Source organism: Nicotiana tomentosiformis, chromosome 12 (assembly GCF_000390325.3).
Source record: "Nicotiana tomentosiformis chromosome 12, ASM39032v3, whole genome shotgun sequence".
NCBI classification, from domain to species: Eukaryota; Viridiplantae; Streptophyta; class Magnoliopsida; order Solanales; family Solanaceae; genus Nicotiana; species Nicotiana tomentosiformis.
In genome coordinates, this window is record NC_090823.1 from 134,210,330 (window position 1) to 134,232,020 (window position 21,691).

At 35.8% G+C, this 21,691-nt stretch overlaps 2 protein-coding genes across 4 annotated transcripts in view; both read right to left on the minus strand.

Moving 5' to 3' along the window:
* Positions 1-6,244, minus strand: part of LOC104098700 (rhodanese-like/PpiC domain-containing protein 12, chloroplastic) — a 22,991-nt gene extending 16,747 nt beyond the window's left edge. Inside the window, exons 1-2 of one of the 2 annotated variants that reach the window (XM_009605504.4) lie at positions 5,987-6,244; positions 4,996-5,263 (exon numbers count right to left, since the gene is read on the minus strand). In XM_009605504.4, the coding sequence (XP_009603799.1) occupies positions 4,996-5,242 (247 nt within the window). In that variant the 5' untranslated portion in view covers positions 5,243-5,263; positions 5,987-6,244. Of the gene's footprint in view, positions 1-4,995; positions 5,472-5,986 lie in introns of those variants that run through there. The other variant, XM_033656773.2, reaches the window with a different exon arrangement.
* A 1,469-nt stretch (positions 6,245-7,713) lies between these two features.
* Positions 7,714-20,426, minus strand: LOC104098701 (protein CLT3, chloroplastic). Of its 2 annotated transcripts, XM_009605505.4 has the most exons (10): positions 19,707-20,426; positions 13,038-13,183; positions 11,707-11,744; positions 10,469-10,584; positions 9,584-9,680; positions 9,435-9,470; positions 9,215-9,265; positions 9,010-9,133; positions 8,542-8,667; positions 7,714-8,437 (listed from the first exon to the last, which is right to left on the minus strand). In XM_009605505.4, exons 1-10 carry the CDS (start codon positions 20,123-20,125, stop codon positions 8,265-8,267), a joined length of 1,326 nt encoding a protein of 441 aa, XP_009603800.1. In that variant the 5' UTR covers positions 20,126-20,426; the 3' UTR covers positions 7,714-8,264. The 2 variants fall into 2 exon arrangements, with proteins under 2 accessions (XP_009603800.1, XP_009603801.1); XM_009605506.4 differs by lacking the exon at positions 9,215-9,265 and having other exon boundaries at positions 9,010-9,094.
* Positions 20,427-21,691: the final 1,265 nt, after the last annotated feature.

The window sequence follows — 21,691 nt, forward strand, 5'->3', positions numbered from 1 at the left end:
ATATGGATGCAACTTTTGATGATGGTGACTTGGCCTTGATGTTATTGGGGTCACTTCCTAATGAGTACGAGCACCTTGAAACTACTCTACTCCATGGAAATGACGAAATTTCTCTCAGAGAAGTTTGTTCAGCTTTGTACAGCTATGAACAAAGAAAGGGAGAAAAACAGAAGGGCGGAGAAGAAGAAGCACTAATTGTGAGGGGTCGTCCTCAAAATCAAACGAGGACTAAGAAGGGAAGATCCAAGTCGAGATCTAGACCCAGCAAAGATGAATGTGCCTTTTGTCGAGAAAAGGGGCACTGGAAGAAAGACTGTCCGAAGTTGAAGAATAAGGCCAGACATAACAATGGAAAGGCCATTATGGATTCAAATGTAGCTGATTGTGATGATTCAGACTTCTCATTAGTTACAACAGAGTTATCAACATCATCAGACATATGGTTGATGGACTCGGCTTGTAGCTACCATATGTGTCCCAACAAGGACTGGTTCGTGAATTTTCAAGAAGGAGAATATGGAGTCATCCACACAGCGGATAACAGCCCTCTTACCTCATATGGCATTGGTTCAATAAGATTAAGGAGCCATGATGGAATGATCAGAACATTAACAGATGTTCGATATGTACCGGGTTTGAAGAAGAATCTCATCTCTGTGGGAGCCCTAGAATCAAAAGGGTTCAAAATCATTGCAGAAAATGGAGTGATGAGAATATGCTCCGGTGCACTAGTGGTAATGAAGGCCAATCGGAAGAACAATAACATGTACTGCTATCGTGGTAGCACAGTTATTGGGACAGCAACAGTGACATCCAGTGATGACAAAGAGGCAGAAGCAACCAGGCTATGGCACATGCGCTTGGGACATGCTGGAGGAAAATCCTTGAAAGCTTTATCTAATCAAGGATTGTTAAAAGGCGTAAAGACTTGCAACTTGGAGTTTTGCGAGCATTGTGTCAAAGGGAAACAGACAAGGGTTAAATTTGGTACAACGATCCATAATACTAAAGGCATTTTGGATTATGTACACTCTGATGTTTGGGGTTCTTCCAAAACACCGTCATTGGGTGGGAAGCACTATTTTGTAACCTTTGTTGATGATTTTTCCCGAAGAGTGTGGGTGTATACAATGAAGAGGAAAGATGAAGTGTTGGGAATTTTTCTCAAATGGAAAACGATGGTGGAGAATCAAACAGGCAGGAGGATCAAGTGTATTCGCACAGACAATGGAGGTGAATACAAAAATGATCATTTCAATAAGGTCTGTGAAAATGATGGCATCGTCCGACACTTCACTGTCAGAAATACACCACAACAGAATGGAGTGGCAGAACGTATGAACCGGACTTTACTGGAGAAGGTACGGTGTATGTTGTCCAATGCTGGCTTGGGCAAAGAATTTTGGGCTGAGGCAATTACATATGCATGCCACCTCATTAATCGTCTACCATCTGCTGCTATTGATGGCAAGACACCATTTGAAAAATGGTATGGAAAACCTGCTGTAGATTATGATTCTTTGCACGTGTTTGGCTCAATTGCATACTATCATGTGAAAGAGTCAAAATTGGATCCGAGAGCAAAGAAGGCTATATTTATGGGGATTACTTCTAGAGTCAAAGGATACCGCTTATGGTGTCCAGAGACAAGGAATATTATATTCAGCAGAGATGTTACCTTTGATGAATCTGCCATAACAGATAAGGTGACAGTTGAAGATGTCAAACAAACTGGTGGTGCATCAAAGCAAGTGGAGTTTGAGGGAAAATTTATTTTTCCTACACAAGAAGCAGAGGAGGAAACTCATGAAGATTACCCTCTGGAAGAAGAGCCAGTAGAAAGGGAGATTCCAACTCAGGAACCTCGACAACAACTTGAATCAATAGCAACCAGCAGGCCAAAAAGGACAATAACGAAACCTGTTCGTCTTATAGAGACGGTTGCTTGTGCAACCTCAATTGTAGCTGATGGTGTTCCTACCACTTATAAAGACGCAATCCAAAGTTCAGAAGAAGATAAGTGGAGGATTGCCATGAATGAAGAAATGCAGTCCCTTCATCAGAATCATACATGGAAGGATGAAGGGACTGCATTTCTCAAAGGTAACATCTCTGCTGAATATAATATTCCTTGTCTCTGGACACCATAAGCGGTATCCTTTGACTCCAGAAGTAATCCCCATAAATATAGCCTTCTTTGCTCTCGGATCCAATTTTGACTCTTTCACATGATAGTATGCAATTGAGCCAAACACGTGCAAAGAATCATAATCTACAGCAGGTTTTCCATACCATTTTTCAAATGGTGTCTTGCCATCAATAGCAGCAGATGGTAGACGATTAATGAGGTGGCATGCATATGTAATTGCCTCAGCCCAAAATTCTTTGCCCAAGCCAGCATTGGACAACATACACCGTACCTTCTCCAGTAAAGTCCGGTTCATACGTTCTGCCACTCCATTCTGTTGTGGTGTATGTCTGATAGTGAAGTGTCGGACGATGCCATCATTTTCGCAGACCTTATTGAAATGATCATTTTTGTATTCACCTCCATTGTCTGTGCGAATACACTTGATCCTCCTGCCTGTTTGATTCTCCACCATCGTTTTCCATTTGAGAAAAATTCCCAACACTTCATCTTTCCTCTTCATTGTATACACCCACACTCTTCGGGAAAAATCATCAACAAAGGTTACAAAATAGTGCTTCCCACCCAATGAAGGTGTTTTGGAAGCACCCCAAACATCAGAGTGTACATAATCCAAAATGCCTTTAGTATTATGGATCGCTATACCAAATTTAACCCTTGTCTGTTTCCCTTTGACACAATGCTCGCAAAACTCCAAGTTGCAAGTCTTTACGCCTTTTAACAATCCTTGATTAGATAAAGCTTTCAAGGATTTTCCTCCAGCATGTCCCAAGCGCATGTGCCATAGCCTGGTTGCTTCTGCCTCTTTGTCATCACTGGATGTCACTGTTGCTGTCCCAATAACTGTGCTACCACGATAGCAGTACATGTTATTGTTCTTCCGATTGGCCTTCATTACCACTAGTGCACCGGAGCATATTCTCATCACTCCATTTTCTGCAATGATTTTGAACCCTTTTGATTCTAGGGCTCCCACAGAGATGAGATTCTTCTTCAAACCCGGTACATATCGAACATCTGTTAATGTTCTGATCATTCCATCATGGCTCCTTAATCTTATTGAACCAATGCCATATGAGGTAAGAGGGCTGTTATCCGCTGTGTGGATGACTCCATATTCTCCTTCTTGAAAATTCACGAACCAGTCCTTGTTGGGACACATATGGTAGCTACAAGCCGAGTCCATCAACCATATGTCTGATGATGTTGATAACTCTGTTGTAACTAATGAGAAGTCTGAATCATCACAATCAGCTACATTTGAATCCATAATGGCCTTTCCATTGTTATGTCTGGCCTTATTCTTCAACTTCGGACAGTCTTTCTTCCAGTGCCCCTTTTCTCGACAAAAGGCACATTCATCTTTGCTGGGTCTAGATCTCGACTTGGATCTTCCCTTCTTAGTCCTCGTTTGATTTTGAGGACGACCCCTCACAGTTAGTGCTTCTTCTTCTCCGCCCTTCTGTTTTTCTCCCTTTCTTTGTTCATAGCTGTACAAAGCTGAACAAACTTCTCTGAGAGAAATTTCGTCATTTCCATGGAGTAGAGTAGTTTCAAGATGCTCGTACTCATTAGGAAGTGACCCAAACAACATCAAGGCCAAGTCACCATCATCAAAAGTTGCATCCATATTTTGCAAATCTGTGACCAACTTATTGAAACTGGTGATATGTTCATTCATTGTGGTACCAGGAACATAGGTGAAGCAAAACAGTCTCTTCTTCATGTACAATTTATTTTGACTGTTTTTCTTCAAAAATTTATCCTCCAGTGCTTTCCATAATTTACTTGCAGAAGTTTCCTTTGTGTATGGATATTTCTGCTCTCTAACAAGGTAGGATCGAATGGTACCGCAAGCAACATGATTGATAATTTTCCAATCTTCTTCTCCAATAACATCTGGCTTCTTTTCTTCAATGGCAAGATCTAGCCCTTGTTGAAAAAGAACATCTAGAACCTCGCCTTGCCACATCCCAAAATATCCTGACCCGTCAAAAATTTCTACCGCAAATTTCGCATTTGACACAATTCTTGTCATAAGCGAAGATGCTAACGATGACGTATTATTGACACTTGATGTAGATTCTTCTTGTTTATTGTCTTCCGTTTTGACACAAATATTATTTAGTAGCTGACGACACAAATCAAGATTATTTTCTTTCTAGTGTGGAAGATCAGACTAAGCTGCAACCACAGAGCATACTCAGATAGAACCTTGACTCAGTTACCAAGATAGATCTTTTCTGATGTGGAAGATCAGACTATGCTGCAACTACAGAGCATACTTAGACAGTACCTTGGCTCTGATACCAATTGTTGCGGAAGCCAAATGTATATAGTGTGAATGAGACACAACTACTATACCAAAAATTATGACACCCACTAAATAATAAACAAGACAATAAGACAACAATAAAAGAACACCAGAATTTACGAGGTTCGGCTAATTTTGCCTACTTCCTCGGACACAATCAATATTTTATTCCACTCCAAAATTACAAGTGAAATAATACTAAAGAGAGAAGATACAAATGCCTTAAGAAGATAAAAGGCAAATGAGAGGTGTGTTTAAATCCTAAACATTAGGCCTCCTTTTATAGGGTGAAATTCTCATTCAAAATTGTCATCCACCGATGTGGTACTTTTGCCAATTTCAACAACTACTACTACGTTTTAGTCTCAAACAAGTTAGGGATCGGCTATATAAATACTCACTAACCACGTTACTCTATTTAAACTCTATCTCATGCCAATATTATGCAAATACAAATAAAAAGTAGTGCAGAAGCTACAAATAACAAAAATAGAAATGCAAAAAAGATAGGGTACGTACAATCAACAAATACCTGTAATAAATTTAGAACAAGTATGACCTTGACCCAACATAGTTGACACCCTTTTAAAGCTGGGAAACTGGATATTGTAACGCGAATTGGGTAACAGGGTTCTCGAGTGAAGTAACGCTAAACGGGTAAATGCTGATAATTTACGAGAAGTTGGAGTTAACGGCGATGTGATTTTCCAGAAAGAGAGAGCGAAATGAGCAGGCGATCCAGTTGTTGGTGGAATATGCAATGAAGAAACTCTCAACATTTGTACGAACTGCTGATATTACTGCAATTGCAAGAATAAAAAAGCTATCTATAATGACTTCAAATGGTACTTACCTTGTTGGGGTATTGAAGGGAAAGGGGAAAATTAGTTTTGAAATTTTATTCGACAATTTATATATGCTTATTTGGAATTATCTTTGTAATAAAAGTGCTTGGAATTATTTGACTCATTAATAGAGCTCTAGTGACTTCAACTCTTCAAATGTCCCAATTTTTGAGAATAAAGATTTTTTACTTTTTTAGAATTATTTTCATGTGGGCAAAAATGAGGATATACTTTAGGTTGAAGTTTAGTTCAGCAAGTCAAGGACAAAAAGAGAGATTTTTTCCTAACGGCAATGTAATATTATACCAAATAATTTAAGGGAAGGCAAAAGTTTCGAATAGTATAGGCGCAAAAAATTGACAATTTTTCTTAAAACTAAAACTCTTTGAGTTCAACTAATTTATTTTGATTGTCCTGATTCTTTTCTTTCTATTTTAAAGAAAAAAAAGTTATTTAACAGTGTAAAAATGATACCACGTTGTCATTTTTAGAGTTGTTTTGCAAAATAGTAGAAAATTAGCTAGTATAACTTAAAAATGCGGTAGAGACCGGCTTTTTCAAATAGTTCATTTTTTTCTAAAGTTGGAAAATTGTCTGAACTTCAAGAAAAATTGCCTAAACTTCAATAAGAATTGTCTGAACTTCAATAAAATTTGCTCGAACTTCAAGGAAAATTACCTATAGTTGAAGGAAAATTGCTAAACTTGAAGAAAATTGTCTCAACTTTAGGTAAATTCCCTGAAGTAAGAACTGTGGCAGTTTGAACTTCAAGAAAATTGTGTGTATACAGATCTGTACTGTCAGTAGAAGTAATATTCAATAATCTTGTATGTGAATCCAGTCTCGGTTTCTTGTCTGTGCAAAGAAGATGAAGAAGAAGTAGAAGGGGTGTTTTGCCGCTTTTTTAAGTTGTGGCTATTATTCAAAGACTGCGCAAATATTGGTTACATTCCAAACAGCAGCCCCAGAATTGGATATATGTGATAAATCCTCCAATAGTAGAGCTTTGTCTTCCCAGTCATTTTTCTCAATGCAGGAAGCAAAAAAATTTCCACTTTCTTTTAACAGACCACAAAATAAATAAAGGGCAAAGATCTAAATATGCCTTAATACTATACGAAATTGAGCCCACTTATTTCGTTAATACTTTAGCTCAAATATGTCCTTACCGTTAGCCCTTAGAGTTACACAGTTGGCACATATATGCCCTTAGAGTTACACAGTTGGCTCATATATGCCCTTTTCGAAACGGAATTCGCCCAAACTAATTAGATCTTTCTTTAATTGTATTAAAGTGTATTACAAACACTATTTCTTTTTTATTAGTACTTTTTTTCTTTACCTTTCTCTTTTCTTTCTTCTTTTTTCTTTTCTTCTCTTTTTTTTTTCTTTTTCTTTCTCTCTTATCCGTTTCCTCCATTACTGATGTCTTCTCCATTTTCGTCACAAATTTCACTTGACAAAATTCATGAATTCCAATTACTAAGAAAATTCTCCATAAGGTAATCAAGTTCCAATTTCACTGGCCCTCTAAATAAATTAAATTAAATTATTCCAAAAATTATGGTTTAAACTTTTAAATAATAAAAACGTCTCAACCTTTAACAATACTTAAAAGACCAAAATATTTAAATTGTTTCCAGAAAGATAATTTAATTATTAAAAGCCTAGAGTTCAAATTGTAGTGTTATAAATTTGAGTTGTTAGTCTTTTTTCAGCTGGACATTTTCTATTTTTTCTATTAACTATGTAAATTAGAGGTGTACATGGAACGGGTTGGTTTGATTTTTATCAAAATCAAACCAAACCAATTATATCGGTTTGGATTGTTCGATTTTGTTGGATTTTCGGATTTTTTGTTCCATAAATATTATTTCAATCTTACTTTGTTAAATTTTTTAGAACTAAATATATGTTCAGTAAAAAATAAAAAATTGAAAAACATATGATCTATAAAAATATTCTTATGGGAGAATTTTCTTAGTAATTGGAATTTATGAGTTTTGTCTAAGTGAAATTGGTGATGAAAATGGAGAAGACATCAGTAATGGAGGAAATCGGATAAGGGAGGGGAAAAAAGGAAAAAAAGAGAAGAAAAGAAAAGAGAAAGGTAAAGAAAAAAAAGTACTAATAAAAAGGAAATAATACAATTAACGAAAGAGCTAATTAGTTTGGGTGGATTCCGTTTTGAAAAAGGCATATATGAGCCAACTGTGTAACTCTAAGGGCATATATGGACCAACTATGTGACGGTAAGGGCATATTTGAGCTAAAGTATTAACGAAGGGCAAATGTGCTCAATTTCGTATAGTATAAGGGCATATTTGGACCTTTTCCGATAAATAAATAAAGAAAAAGAAATCTTCCTCAAAATAATATTGGTGAATAGTCTCAAACCAGCAAAATGAAATAATGTCTAAGAATTAACTTTGAAGAGCTTTAACAACACGTGGTTTCTTTCTGAAATAATAACCATATACAGTTTGTCATCAATTGACTTTGCCAGAACCTCCAGAATGTGTCTAGAAAAATAATTGTAGGTAAAATCCTACTTTGAAAAATTAATGGTACAAGTTTACAACAGAAATACAGCCAAAATCCAGGAGCAGATTTTCGTACCATTTTTCGTTCTGTTGAACAATTAACTTATGGCGAAACCGGCCTTCTGCATTGTATACATACAAGAAACAACTTTGGCATGGGAACAAACTTCTTCCTTACAACCTCCAACTTTCTAAGGACATGAATGGTACAGACTCCATGCATTTAAAAAGAGCAATGGATTCGAGTTATAATCCTGTCAAAACTCCCCTGATTGATTTTAATTCAGAAAAGAGGTTTGAGAGGTTATAACACAATTTACCATGCAAGTCTTGATGCCTCATTTGCTTTGTGTGGGAGTTGGAGGAATGGTATCGTAACTTCTTCTCCCTCAAAATGTGACAAGGACCACAAGTTAACAGTGGCAGTTATCAACTCCCTGATTATTTAGGCGATTTAATGGTCTCCAAGTATAAATAAGCATTCCCAGAACAAGGATGATGGCTCCTGCTACAAAACCAGGCGGGAGGGAGGACGCAACTCCAAGATATGGTAATGGCAATGTGAATAAAAAGACGGATATTGGTACTGCAATGGGAAGTATCAAAGGCAATCAAGGTCAGTAACTAGATACTCATCTAGAAGAAAAGGTTCGACTGCAATAAACTGAGACTAAATCTGCTTTAAAATACCTGAAACTGTTGACGCGAGACAAGATACCACAGCAGAGGAAATCTGAAGCAGGTGTAACAATGAAATATTGAAACCCATGTTTACAATGATAAACAGCAGCGGTAAAAGAGGTGCACCATCACACCCTAGAACAAGACAAGAACGAAGCAACTACAATCAGTGTTCTGTCTTTGAATCAGAGTGTCGTAAATTAAGAAGAAACAAAGAAACAAGAGTGCAGTGAACCATCAAAGATTTAGTAAACCTCATGATCTAGCTTTTTGGGGTCGAGTCAGGTCCATGGTTCATTTTCTTAGCAACATACATATGAGAAACTGGATAAAAAATGTGAAATAACCCTAGTCACCATTCATGCTTTTTCTTTTGTCATCATCAGAAACTAGTTAGTTATTGACACTTATGAGCATCATTGATGAAATGATATACTTTCATAGATGAAGCTGAGCTCAAAATATTTCACTACTTACCACCGGATAATGTGCCGATGTTCAAAAAGCATGCAGCACCATCTCTAAGGTAGTTTGGCAGTTGAGTAAATGGAACACCCCATAACTTCGACAAAAATGGGAGGAGAAGGCATATAAAAACTGCCTGCAAAAGATATCTAAACAGTTTCAGTAATTCATTCAAAGAAAAGAATACAGTGAATGATAAAACAGTAAAGATGCCTACCTGGTAAGCGGATCCATAGGAGTTCACGACAAACAGATCAACAGTACCTACCTGCTTATACCATTGTAAATTAAGATAACAACCATCAGATCTTAGTATGTGCACTATAATAATATCATCTACTCCAAAAGGACTGTTCTAACAATAACAAAAAAAAATAGCTTCTTATTCAAATATCAATATGGTTTTGTAACTTTTAATTGCAAAAGCAAATGTCTACCTTCAGTCTTTTAGCAGCATCCAAGAATATTACTTCCTGCACATAAGAAAAATCAATTCTCCAGGTAAATCATAGTGCAATCATGAAGATGACAAAACGGGAAAACCCTATTGGAAGAAGAAAATATGAACAAAAGAGAAGGTATGAACCTTTAAGACAGTATCTGCAGCTTGGAACAAAAAGGAAACTATCATCAAAAGACTCCAAAATATTCCAGCTTCCACCAAAGAACCAGCACTAGATCCACTGCAAATTAAGGAGATAATCAGGAATATAAACAACCACTCGAAAGTTTAGTTCCTCCTCGTTCAAACTTGGTTATAAACTAGGATTATCTCAATATTTTCCAAAGAGGATAACTCTTGTTGGGAGTAGATTATCACTTCAAATCTTTCACCTATTCATAAGATATATAACTTGGCAGTCTAGCCCAACAAAACACATGTATTGGGAATAAGAAATTAATTTGGATTGTGCTAACATGATGGACACTTCAGAGACTGACGTTGATATAGATACTTAGAATTTTAGAAATATCTTATTTGTTTCTCAAATGCACTAGTTCAATGGAAAACAATTTGACTAGGAGAAGATTGATGATGTGTATTGACAGCTGAGCAGCAGGCATATGCAGAAAGAGAAAGCACAATGCACCACTTCTTCGGACTACCGGTGAATCACAGATTTTATGTAGCGTTTTACTAAATGATATGACGCATATAGATGTTGAATAATAAAAGACCACTCTTTTGACAGTAAGGTGGGAATCGGCTTTAGGAAGAACCTTTTTTTTTCTTTTTTTTTTGGGGGGTGGGGTGGGGGGGTGGGGGTTAAGTGAATGCATCATTGAGGCCAAGACCAGCCCAAAATGCATGGCTAGGTCCAAGACAAGCACGGTCATTGTCTGTTTTAGAAGAATTATCACCACAAACGAAATGAATGATGAGGCTTTCAGATCTCAAAAGGCTTGAAACTTCCAGCCACTTGAACAAAGTTTTTCAAGTGTTGCAATTGAAAGCAATTGTGTTGCAAACCTTGCTACAGTTATGATAACACCAACAGCCACGAGAAAGCACCCAAACAACTGGTTGAGACTATATCTTCTCCCGAGGAAAATAAAAGACAGGAGAAGTTGCCAGACAAGAAAACTCTGCAAGGAACAACAGATGGACAAGTTAATTAACCCATTCAATTCCACTTTGAAGGAAGTTTTAAACAAACTAAGCCTACAATCATGTTAGTACAATAACAAGTAATTCGCCTCAATTCCAAACTAGTAGGTTTCTTCAGTATCCATTCGGCTCCAATTGGACCCATTCCATTTTACTACTCAACAATTTGTTTTCTAAAACAAATTAGGGGTTTTTAGCACTAGAGGTGTTCTGCATATTATACTAACAAATGAATGCCTAAACAAACCAAAAAGACTCCTACAAATTTCACACCAAATGTAGTACCAACACGACTAAGTTTTAGTTCTAACTAGTAGGTAATGCTCTATACGAATCTTTTGCCTTTATTTTGTTATGTTCTTTGCTAAGTATGAACAGATACCAAGAGAATGTATATCTTTTAAGATAAAGGATCACAAAATTTTAGGTTTACCTTGTGTTGCTTTAACACTTCCACTTATTATAATGTCACAGCTATAGACCAAGGTTTACATAAGATATAACCAAAATGTCTCAGGCGGCGTACACGTATCTTATCCTCCATTGTGCTACGTGTGCCTTTTGTCAGTACAAGATCATTGCGGATCCAACTGCACATTCTAAGAGACTACCAATTGTCTAAATCATTTGGTTTTACGATGACCAATTCAACCTTTCTCAATACAAGAATTTACAGCTAATGTAACCATAATTTTAGGCCATGCTCCTAAAAGTACTCAAAGAAGAAGTGAAGTTCAGAAATGAACCCTAATGTCCAGTATCAAACTGTTCAAACAATATCTGTCTTCAATAGAAACTGTTTTATGATAGAAGATTATAATGTTGGAACAATATATATTAATGCAGTCTAGTAACTTCTATATTAGTTCTCACTCCCAGTTTTAATTTTGTTTCCCTATCTTCTAAGTAAACATCATGCAAAATCAAATTGCCGGTATTCTTCCTATTGTACCAACAGACATAAGCACTTGATCTGATGGATTGATTTCCTTAAAACCTACCATCATACGGATCACTTTTAGTAGATTTTCAAAAAATCAGTCTTCACCAGAAGTTCATAGAAAAGTGAAAGGAGACAAATTTCAAATTATTATTATTACCTGGGAGAGTATTGGAATTGTGGCCCCCGAAAGAATAGCTGTTTGAAAGGAGGATAACAACAGAGGATTAAGTTCAGAACTAAAAATCGACAGAGCTATGTAAATTCTGATATTCACAGAAGAGCCAGAATAACGGGCTTCATATAAATGAGTCCAAGGACTAATTGAAAAACCTAACAAGCTGTCAACAAATTTGCACATCAATTACTTGTTTAAGTGTTGTCAAAATGACATTTTGTATATCGTAGACAATAAAATGTGTTTAGATGTTTGCAATTACTTGTGGTACTTTTTTGCATTTACACTTTGATTAAGCATAATCAACTTACAATTAGTCCAAGGACTAATTGAAAAATCTAACAAGCTGTCAACAAATTTGCACATCAATTTCTTGTTTAAGTGTTGTCAAAATGACATTTTGTATATCGTAGACAATAAAATGTGTTTAGATGTTTGCAATCAACTTAGGTACTTTTTTGCATTTACACTTTGATTAAGCATAATCAACTTAGAGGATTGTGTTTCATATCTTCTTCAATTTTTGAAGGATATCACTTTCATTTTCAGGTTCCTAACATCTAAACGGCATAGACGTAGAAATACTCAACTCATGCCAGTTCTATTATCTTTCAATAGCATCACACTGATACTGTTTATGCTCTACATCAATCATTAGAATGCGTTGGCTCTAGAGAATGGTAATTGATCATGAGGCAACTCCAATATCCTCCATTGATTGATATGATGCACATAAACTACTTATTTAGATCAAAGATCACCTTCCACAATGTGAAAGAATCAGGTGGACTAGCCCAATTTTCTAAACCTCTTTGGAAACCTTCATACAACCCAAGTGGGACAACTTCATCACTCAACACAACACATACTTTGAATTTCATTTATTATTCAATCACAAGATTTAAACCTTTCTATACAAGTTTCTTCATTTCCAAGCGTAGGTCAATAAGTGTTACATGACTCGCAATCTATTTTTTTATGTAACGGAAACAGCTGCAATGGTGTCACTGTCTTATTTATCATATAAGCTTCAGAGTGTCCCTTTTTCTGGCTTTTGAGTTTTACTTTCAAATGTCAAATTTCTATCCTCTTCTCTAGTCTCATTTAGCAGTTAATTATCTACTACATACAAAATGTGACACATGTCAAGTTTGCAATAAAAGCACATGCAGATATAATATTTTTTTATTAATATCCTAGTTGATAAAGGGAACAACAAAATCAGGCAAGAAAATCCAATGTGAGCAAAGAAGATAATTAAAAACATCTGGTGGAGATTCTAGTAATGTGATTCAGCATGAACTTTGTATTACCTCCAGCAGCCATGCCAGACGCAGCGGCAAGAGCCTCTAATAGACCAACAGCAACAAATGGAGTTTTTGGAAGGGAAAGCATTTCATCAGTGACCTTGCCAGCATGATACCGAAGATATAAGATAGTGAAGTATACGAGTACATATCTGGGTGAAAGGAGGAACAAGAAGCAAAAAAGAAGTAATTCAGTAACAAATATGTTCACTACTAATTTTTAATTGTTGATGCATTGTGCTCAGAAAAATCAGCATATCCTAAAATAAAGAGTTTTTACTTTCTTATTGTTATTTGTTACTTATTGATTCAGTAATGGATATTCACATTTACATTTAAAAAAAAACATATACTATTTTCGTTATATTAGACGTAATGATTTGTATGCCCAAATTTGACAGATGTAAGGAAAAGAAGTAAGAAATCCTAAATGATTCTCTGTTCCTCCTTTTCACCTTTCATGCAATAAAATCATTATGTGGATTGTGGAGGCTACTTGTGGCATATTAATACACCTTTTAGATGAAAATGAGTTGCAGAGTTTCTGTTTTCACCTACTTCATGATCCCTTAAACTCGTAGATAGGAGACTGCTGGTTACATATTGATACCATCTTATATTAAAAGTCAAAAGTTAACCATCTTAACGATTCGCAAAAATGCTGGTAGTACAAGAAGAGTCCGACATAATCAAGGAACACATGAGTAGAAAGTTTGTGTAACGACCCGACCGGTCGTTTTGATCATTTACGCTCCTTTCAACTATTTGAGGTCCTTCACAACTTCCTACGAGTTATTATGACTTGTGTGAATTGTCGGTTTTGGTTTTAAGGTATTTCGGAGTTAGCTTGGAAGAATGAATCTCATGTTGGAAGCTTAAGTTGAAATAGTTGACCAGATGTTGACGTATGTTTAAACAACCCCGGAATAGAGTTTTAATGATTCCAATAGCTCCGTATGGTGATTATGGACTTAGGAGCGTGTCCGGAATGTGTTTTGGGGGACCGTAGCTCATTTAGGCTTGAAATGGCGAAAGTCGAAATTTTGGAGTTTTGGACCGGTAGTGAAAATTTTGATATCGGGGTCGGAATCCGATTCCGGAAAGTGGAGTAGGTCCGTAGTGTTGCATATGACTTATGTGCAAAATTTGGGGTCAATCGGACGTGGTTTGGTTGGTTTCGGCATCGGTTGTCGAATTTGGAAGTTTCAAGTTCTTTAAGTTTGAATCGGAGGATGATTTGTGATTTTAGTATTATTTGATGTGATTTGTGGTTTCGACTAAGTTTGTATAGTGTTTTAGGACTTGTTGGTATGTTTGGTTGAGGTCCCGGGGGCCTCGGGTGTGTTTTGGATGCTCAACGGGTCATTTTTGGACTTAGAGAAGTAGCAGATATTTCTGGTTTTTGTTGCAGAACTTTGTTCTTCGCGTTCGCGAAGGTGTGGACTGTGGAAGCATCGCGAACGCGAGGAGCAGGACGCGTTCGCGAAGAGTGTTTTCTGAGTGTGAGGTTTAGTTCTTCGCGTTCGCGAAGGGGAGGACGCGAAGGTATGGTCTGTGTGTGCATCGCGAATGCATGAGTGGTGTCGCGTTTGCGAAGAAGAGTGAGGCTATTGGGGACCCCAAGTCCTTGTTCTACACATTCGCGAGGTGGTGGTCGCGTTCACGAAGGTATGAGCTGGTAAATCTTCGCGTTCGCGAAGCCGTGGTCGCGTTCGCGAAGAGTTAAATTTGTTGGCAGTCTAGTTGTGCTTCGCGAACGCGAGGGATCTGTCGCGTTCGCGAAGAAGAGAGGTCTGGACAGAAAGTTTAGAAGTCCCATTTTCTATTTTTAACGATTTGGAGCTCGGATTGAGGCGATTGTTGGGAAATTTTCAGAGGCAACAACGGGGCAAGTGTTCTTAACTCAATATTAGTTAAATTACCCGAATCCATGGTTGTTTTTATCATTTAATTGGTGAATTAAGTTAGAAAAGTTTGAAAACCCTCTTGGATAAATTTGAGTATTTGAGAGCCGAATTGTTATCAGAATTTAGTAATTTTGGTATGGTTAGACTCATGGTGGAATGGGCGTTCCTATTTTGTAACTTTTACCCGATTCCGAGACGTGGTGGAATGGGCTAAAATTCGGATTTTTATGAAAAATTAACATTTTCTTATGGAATTAATTCCAATAAATTTTATTGATTAAAACGAATTATTTGTGACTAGATTCGAGGCATTCGGAGGCCGATTTACGAGGCAAAGGCATAGTAGAGTAAAGAATTTCACGCTCTGAGGTAAGTAACAATTTTAAATCTGGTCCTGACGGTATTAAACCCCGGATTTTGGTATCATGTGATTATTTTGGAGGTGACGCACATGCTAGGTGACGGGCGTGTGGGCGTGCACCGAGGGGGTTGTTACTTGGTCCGTCCCGAAAAACTGTAAAGTTGAATAATTTGTTGTTAGTTATATGCTCTTTATGTGTTGATAAAATTTGACTGTAAATCATGTTGGAAATCATGCTTAGGCTATATGATAGTACTGTTGGGACCCACAGAGGTCGCGTACTTGTTGAATTGCCTGCTAAATGCTATATGTACTCAGTCTCAGTTTTTACTTGCACATTTTATCTCAGTCTTTGTTATTATTATTGATACATCATATCATTGTTGTTTGGGCTGATTTCATGATTAATGAGAGCCCGAGAGACTGGAGAGATTCATGACTGAGAGAGAGGCCGAGGGTCTGATTGTGAGATATTGATATCATAGCACGTGAGTTGGCCGTGTAGATCCTTATATTATACTATAGCACGTAAGTTGGCCGTGCAGCACATGAGTTGGTCGTGCGGATCCTTATATTATACTATAGCACGTGAGTTGGTCGTGCAGCACGTGAGTTACCCGTGCAGATCCAGATATTTATATTATGGCACGTGAATTGTCCGTGCAGATTATAGCGCTTAGGCTGTAGGAGCTCCTCCGGAGTCTGTACACCCCCAGTGAGCGCGGGTACCCATTGAGAGTTAGTGATGAGGGCTGGGAGCCCAGTGAGTGATTGTTGTCCTAAAGGTTGTACTTGATTTCCATTTGTTGTTGCACTTAGTTGCTATCTGTCATTGTTATGAAATCTCTGAAAGATTGTTGATATACGGATTACATGAACTGTATAAAAATTGATTTGACATTAAACTGCCAGATTTGATAGCATGTCTATTCTTTGCTGGAATTACTGAAATGAACCATAACTGTGTAGCTCGTTACTATCTTCAGTTCCTTATTTATTATTGTTACTTGCTGAGTTAGTTGTACTCATACTACACCCTGCACTTCGTGTGCAGATCCAGGTGATCCCGGACATAGCGGGTGTTGATCCTTTCGCGCGGTTGATTTTGAGGAGATTTTGAGGTAGTTGCCGTGTTCCGCAGACCTTGTTTCTCCTTTTCTATCTCTTTGTTTACTGTATTTGGTCTCAAACTATTATAGACTATATTTTCCAGACTTGTATTCATATTAGATGCTCATGTACTCAGTGACACCGGGTTTTGGGGAGTGTTTGTATTGTATTTAAAAATTATATTTTCAACCTTAAAGAGAAGTTTTGGTTTATTGAGATTATCGGCTTGCCTAGTATCGAGATAGGCGCCATCACGATAGATTGGGAGTTTTGGTCGTGACAGTTTGGATCTAGGTCGAGAGCACATGCTAAAATGGGACAGAAAAACTAGTAGATCTTAAACCAAGTGAATACTATCAATGGCTAGTATTAGAATAGAAAAACAGCCACTTGACAGTTAAAATGTTATGCTAAACCTAGTCTCCACATTAGGGCCATCAAACAATGACAAGTAGCGTAAATTAAACTAGCAAAGCTGCACAATACTACTTAATCACTTTTTTATGATTGCATTACAGAACCAATAAAACATTAACAAGTACAATAATGCACATGAACTGCTTTTTTTTTAGTCTTAGTGTATGAGTTAAGTGATAGTGGAATATTTACAGTTACTTTAATCACAATATCAAAGAGTTCCATTTGCACTTTTTACACTACCTAATTAAGTTGACTTAATTGAACTTGTGTAGCTGTTGAAAATGTTAACTAAATAACCAGTTCATCACAACCAATGTAATATTTATAACAGTTCTGGTGTTTCTGACTCATCTCATTTAAAGCATCGTTTGAACTAAATTTGGAAGCCAAGCAAAAAAAGGTACAATTCAATCTCCGTTTATAAATTTGAGTAATAAAGTTATCTCCTTTCATCAGATATCACAATTTGACCCATTATCACAAACAACATAGAGCAAAATCATATTGCAGGAACATTTTTTCAGTGACATTGTGTAATATAGAATGTAAAACCAGTGCCGGCTCAAGGCCAAAGCCACTAAGGCAATGGCTTTAGACCCCACCTTCCCCCCTTTATTAATAGTATGTTTTATGTCCAATTTCTTCAAAAATTACAAGTTTATTTTAATACAAATTGAAAAGAGGATTATTTTAATCATGTGATTGATTAGCTATATTGTCGATCGAAAAAGAATATTAGAAGAAATTGATTAAAAAATTATTAACAATTTTACATCTCAAAAAACTAGAAAGATAGTTTTTAAATTAAATAATTAACTTGAATAGCTGACTATCCAAGTGTTCAAACTTAAAATAGTCGGTCGATGTATAATATATTTATAATATGTGTATAATCATTGTATAATCTATGTATACTAGAAAAAGTAATAGTAAATTCGACCAACTATTTTTGTAAATATCATATTAAAGGTTTAAAAAAAATTAAGGGCTCATAAAAAATTTTGCTTTAGGCCAGCAACTTTGTTAAGCCGCCTTTGCGTAAAACTCGTTCTAGGGATAATACTTAATTATTTTCTTTTTAACTATCACAAATTAAATCCATTTTTTTCCTACCATAAAGATTAACAATAGTTTTTCAATTATTCCGAAAAAAGGCGAAATTAGAATTTGAAGTTTATGTTTGGGATTAATATATGTACATAATCTATTTTTCCTTATTAATGAGATTCAACAATATATGTACATATATTATTTTACCCTATTTCTATGATATAACATTTTTTGGAGTGCGACCTTTTCTCCCGACCTGCTTCTTCAATGCAAAACACTTTGTGCATCTAAAATAAAAAACCTACCCCTCCAATAATTGATCATGCATCATTACATTCACTGGAAAACTATAGTCTATGGTCTAGTGGGTCCAAAGTGCAGTCAAATAAATTTATTTATTTTGGACCAAAAAAGTTCATTCTTTGTGGGGAAGTGATGAAAATGAAAGAGACGTGCAAAGTTATATTCTTTCGTTGTGAATCAGTAAGGTGCATTATCAAGATAAGAAAATGACTCTATTGCCCTAGCCTGTTGGCACCCACTTTGACAAAGACTGGCTGATATAAAAAGGTAACAAGTCTAAATGACTTTACTACCCTTACTATCACGTGATCTTCGAATTTTCTCACGTGACATGATTTTACAACTTTTCCTTTTCTTTCTTTGGAAAGAAATTTCTGTTTTCCAGATACCGGCACACATTACAAAATGGATTTACGTTGCCAATTACTAAGAAAAACAAATTTATAAAAACATACAGAAACTTCCATGTGATGATGTGAACTTCTAAAAATGGTAACATAACATGTAAAATCTATTGTATTCTAAATATACCCACACAAAAAAAGTTACTCACTCAGGTCACTTTTACTTGGCATATATACTAAAAACAAATATTCACTTTTACTTTGCACTTAACGTATATCAAGAGAAAGACAATAATTTTTTTTCTTTTTTACCCACATTATTTATTACTATTTCAAATTATTTTTTCAAATTCAATAAAATATGCATTAATTAATATGGGTAATATGATAAATTATGCACTTCATTTATTATTTCTTAGGGGGCGTGAAAAGTTAAAAAGCGCCCAAAAGTGACCGGAGGGAGTACAAACTTTTTCTAGTACCAAAATAACAAAACGATAAATTTCTAATGTTAGTCAAAATTCAATTAATTTGATCCTAGGAAAGCGGAAGGTGTCAAAATTCAATTAATTTTCTATTTTCGCATTATGGTTTAATTAAAATTTTAATTTTGATTTTCTTTCATTTTAAAGTTTAACTTTAACCGTATTAATCAGCAAAGAGAGCATTGTCTTCGTTCATGGACGGACTCACTCTCATTTCAAATGGTAAAAACAAATAATAAAACAATTAGCACAAAAGTCAATAACTTCTAATCCTCATTTTACTTTCCAAAAATTGATAAGCAATATTATCCATAGGCAAATTGTAATTTCTCGGTCCCAATTTGACACACTTTTATTTTTACTATATCTTTAAAAAGAATAATATTTTTTTATACGGATTAAAGTTTTATACACCATTAGTATAATTTAACTTACTATAACAACTTACTAACTATTTATTCTAGATTATCAATTAATGTTAATTAAAAAGAATTACATGCAATTATCTTTTAAATGATCCATTGATGTAAATATTTTTTTTACATGTTTAGATATTTAGCATTTTAACTTTGAACTCTCTTAAAAAAAAAAAGAAGAATATAAATTTCATTTTCAATTAAATATCTTCAGGTAAAATGAGACAGGTGGAGTAGAAATATTCATAATTTATTTTTCAATGAGAAAAGAAAAAGTACCCAAAAGTGGCGAGCTGAGCCAGGAAGAAAGGATAGTTCTTCAAAGGAACTAAAGCCAGCTTGTAAAGCACCCGATTCCCTACACCTAGCACCACCGTAGCCGTCGCTGCAACCATTATCTCCGCCGTCTGATCTCTACTTTTCCGGCTATCATTAATCTCCACCACCTGATCTCCCACCGCACACCACCTCCTCCACTTCCCATTCCCGCCTCCGCCGACGCCGCGACGGAGTACGACGGCGGATTCCACTGCCTCAATTACGTAACATTTCGTCGTCGTTGATCTGCTGATGATTGCCGGCCGGTGATTGAAGTTAACATAATGAACCGGTGACCGAGCTGGAAGTTTTGTTGCCGGAACATGACGGCTCACCGGCGACGACAATTCGCCGGTGATTATCCGGCGACAAATCGACATGGTAAGAGCAGGATATAATGTACAATTTAAATTCTTCAGTACAAAATATTCGTAATATAAATTATAATTTTTAGTTAATAATAAGAAGAATTTTGAGAAGATGAGTCGACAGGGGGTGATAGACAAAAGTCAGAAAACGCCATAAATATAAGATGAGTCATGTTTGTGTTGTAATATGATGGTGATTATGATCAAAAGAGAGATAAGGACAAAATAGGAAATAAAATTATGTACTATCTTTTTTCTTTTGGAAATTACAACGAAGGAAACAGATTAAATGAATTGGAAAAGGGACGTTTATTTTAATTTTGTCTTTTTTTAGTTTCGATCGGCGCTATTTACTTTGGAATCACTAATTATGATTCGCATAGAAAAGTCTATTAATAGCTTGTTTGCCAAGACAGACAAGCGCTTTTCAAAAAAGTAATTTTTTTGAGAGAATCGGTTTGTTTGGCTAACTAATATGAAAAGTATTTTTGAACATTAATTAGTGTTTGATTAAACTTTTGAAAATTATTTTTAAATGTATTTTTCTTAAAAGTGTTTCTTAGAAAAGTACTTTTTGGGAGAAACTACATTTTTCTGTTTCTGAAAAACTTCTTCTTCTCCTCAAAAATTTTTTTTTTTTTCCTTCTAAAAATTAGGTCAAACACCTTAACTTTTGGCCAAAAGCACTTTTGGCCCCAAAAAAACTTGACAAATATGCTATTAAGGGTAAAGCGTTTTTTACTAAATATGATTCGATTTAGCCATGAGAATAAGAAGGTCCTTTTAAACAAAATTATTTAAAACTCGAACCCGAGACATGTGATTAAGGATAGAAGGTTACTTACTCCACCCCTAAAATCTTTGGTGGTTAATTTTGTCACTCACATCGCGGTATTGAAGGAAACTCTTGGCATAAAGCTGCTGCCATATGACTAGGAGGTCACGGGTTCGAGCCGTGGAAATAATCTCTTGCAAAAATGCAGGATAAGATTGCGTACGATAGACCCTTACGGTTCGGACCTTCCCTGAACTTTGCGCATAACAGGAGTTTAGTGCACCGGACTTTTATTAGCATCATGGCGTTCGTATGCATTGTTTTTCCAAAATTTCAAGAGGAAAGTCCGTAATGAACTTTTCTTCTCTCAGTTCTTTTTCTTATTCCAATTTTAATTTGTGAAAACAATGTCAACCCAATACAGTGGGTAACTGGGTATCCAATGCAAGTACGTTTCAAATACATGTGTAGGTACGAAAAAATGAAGGTGTACTTACACATCAAGTAGAAATGTATTTAAGTTTCTGAACATATAAGTTATCTGTATTATTCTCTTAATGTATTTAAAAATATATTATACATATATGTGCACGAAATAGTATTAACATTAATACTTATGACTCCGTACTCTGTACAAATAAGTCAAGGTAAATAAGGAATTTTCATCTTTCATATACACTATTTGAAACTTTATTACTCTCCCTACTCAAGTTTCAATTTAATTACATATGCATATACAATTTACCAATTATATACACTTTATGAATTAAATGAGTATCCATTTATATTATGAATTGAATAAA

What these genes read in the sequence shown, in the direction of transcription:
- LOC104098701 (XM_009605505.4), bottom strand. Translation starts at nt 20,125, where the DNA reads ATGTCGATTTGTCGCCGGATAATCACCGGCGAATTGTCGTCGCCGGTG. An exon ending in GCTCAGCTCGCCACTTTTGG is followed by an intron (nt 13,184 to 19,706) that starts GTACTTTTTCTT and finishes CCTTTCACCCAG; the next exon opens with ATATGTACTCGTATACTTCA. An exon ending in CAATTCCAATACTCTCCCAG is followed by an intron (nt 10,585 to 11,706) that starts GTAATAATAATA and finishes TGTTCCTTGCAG; the next exon opens with AGTTTTCTTGTCTGGCAACT.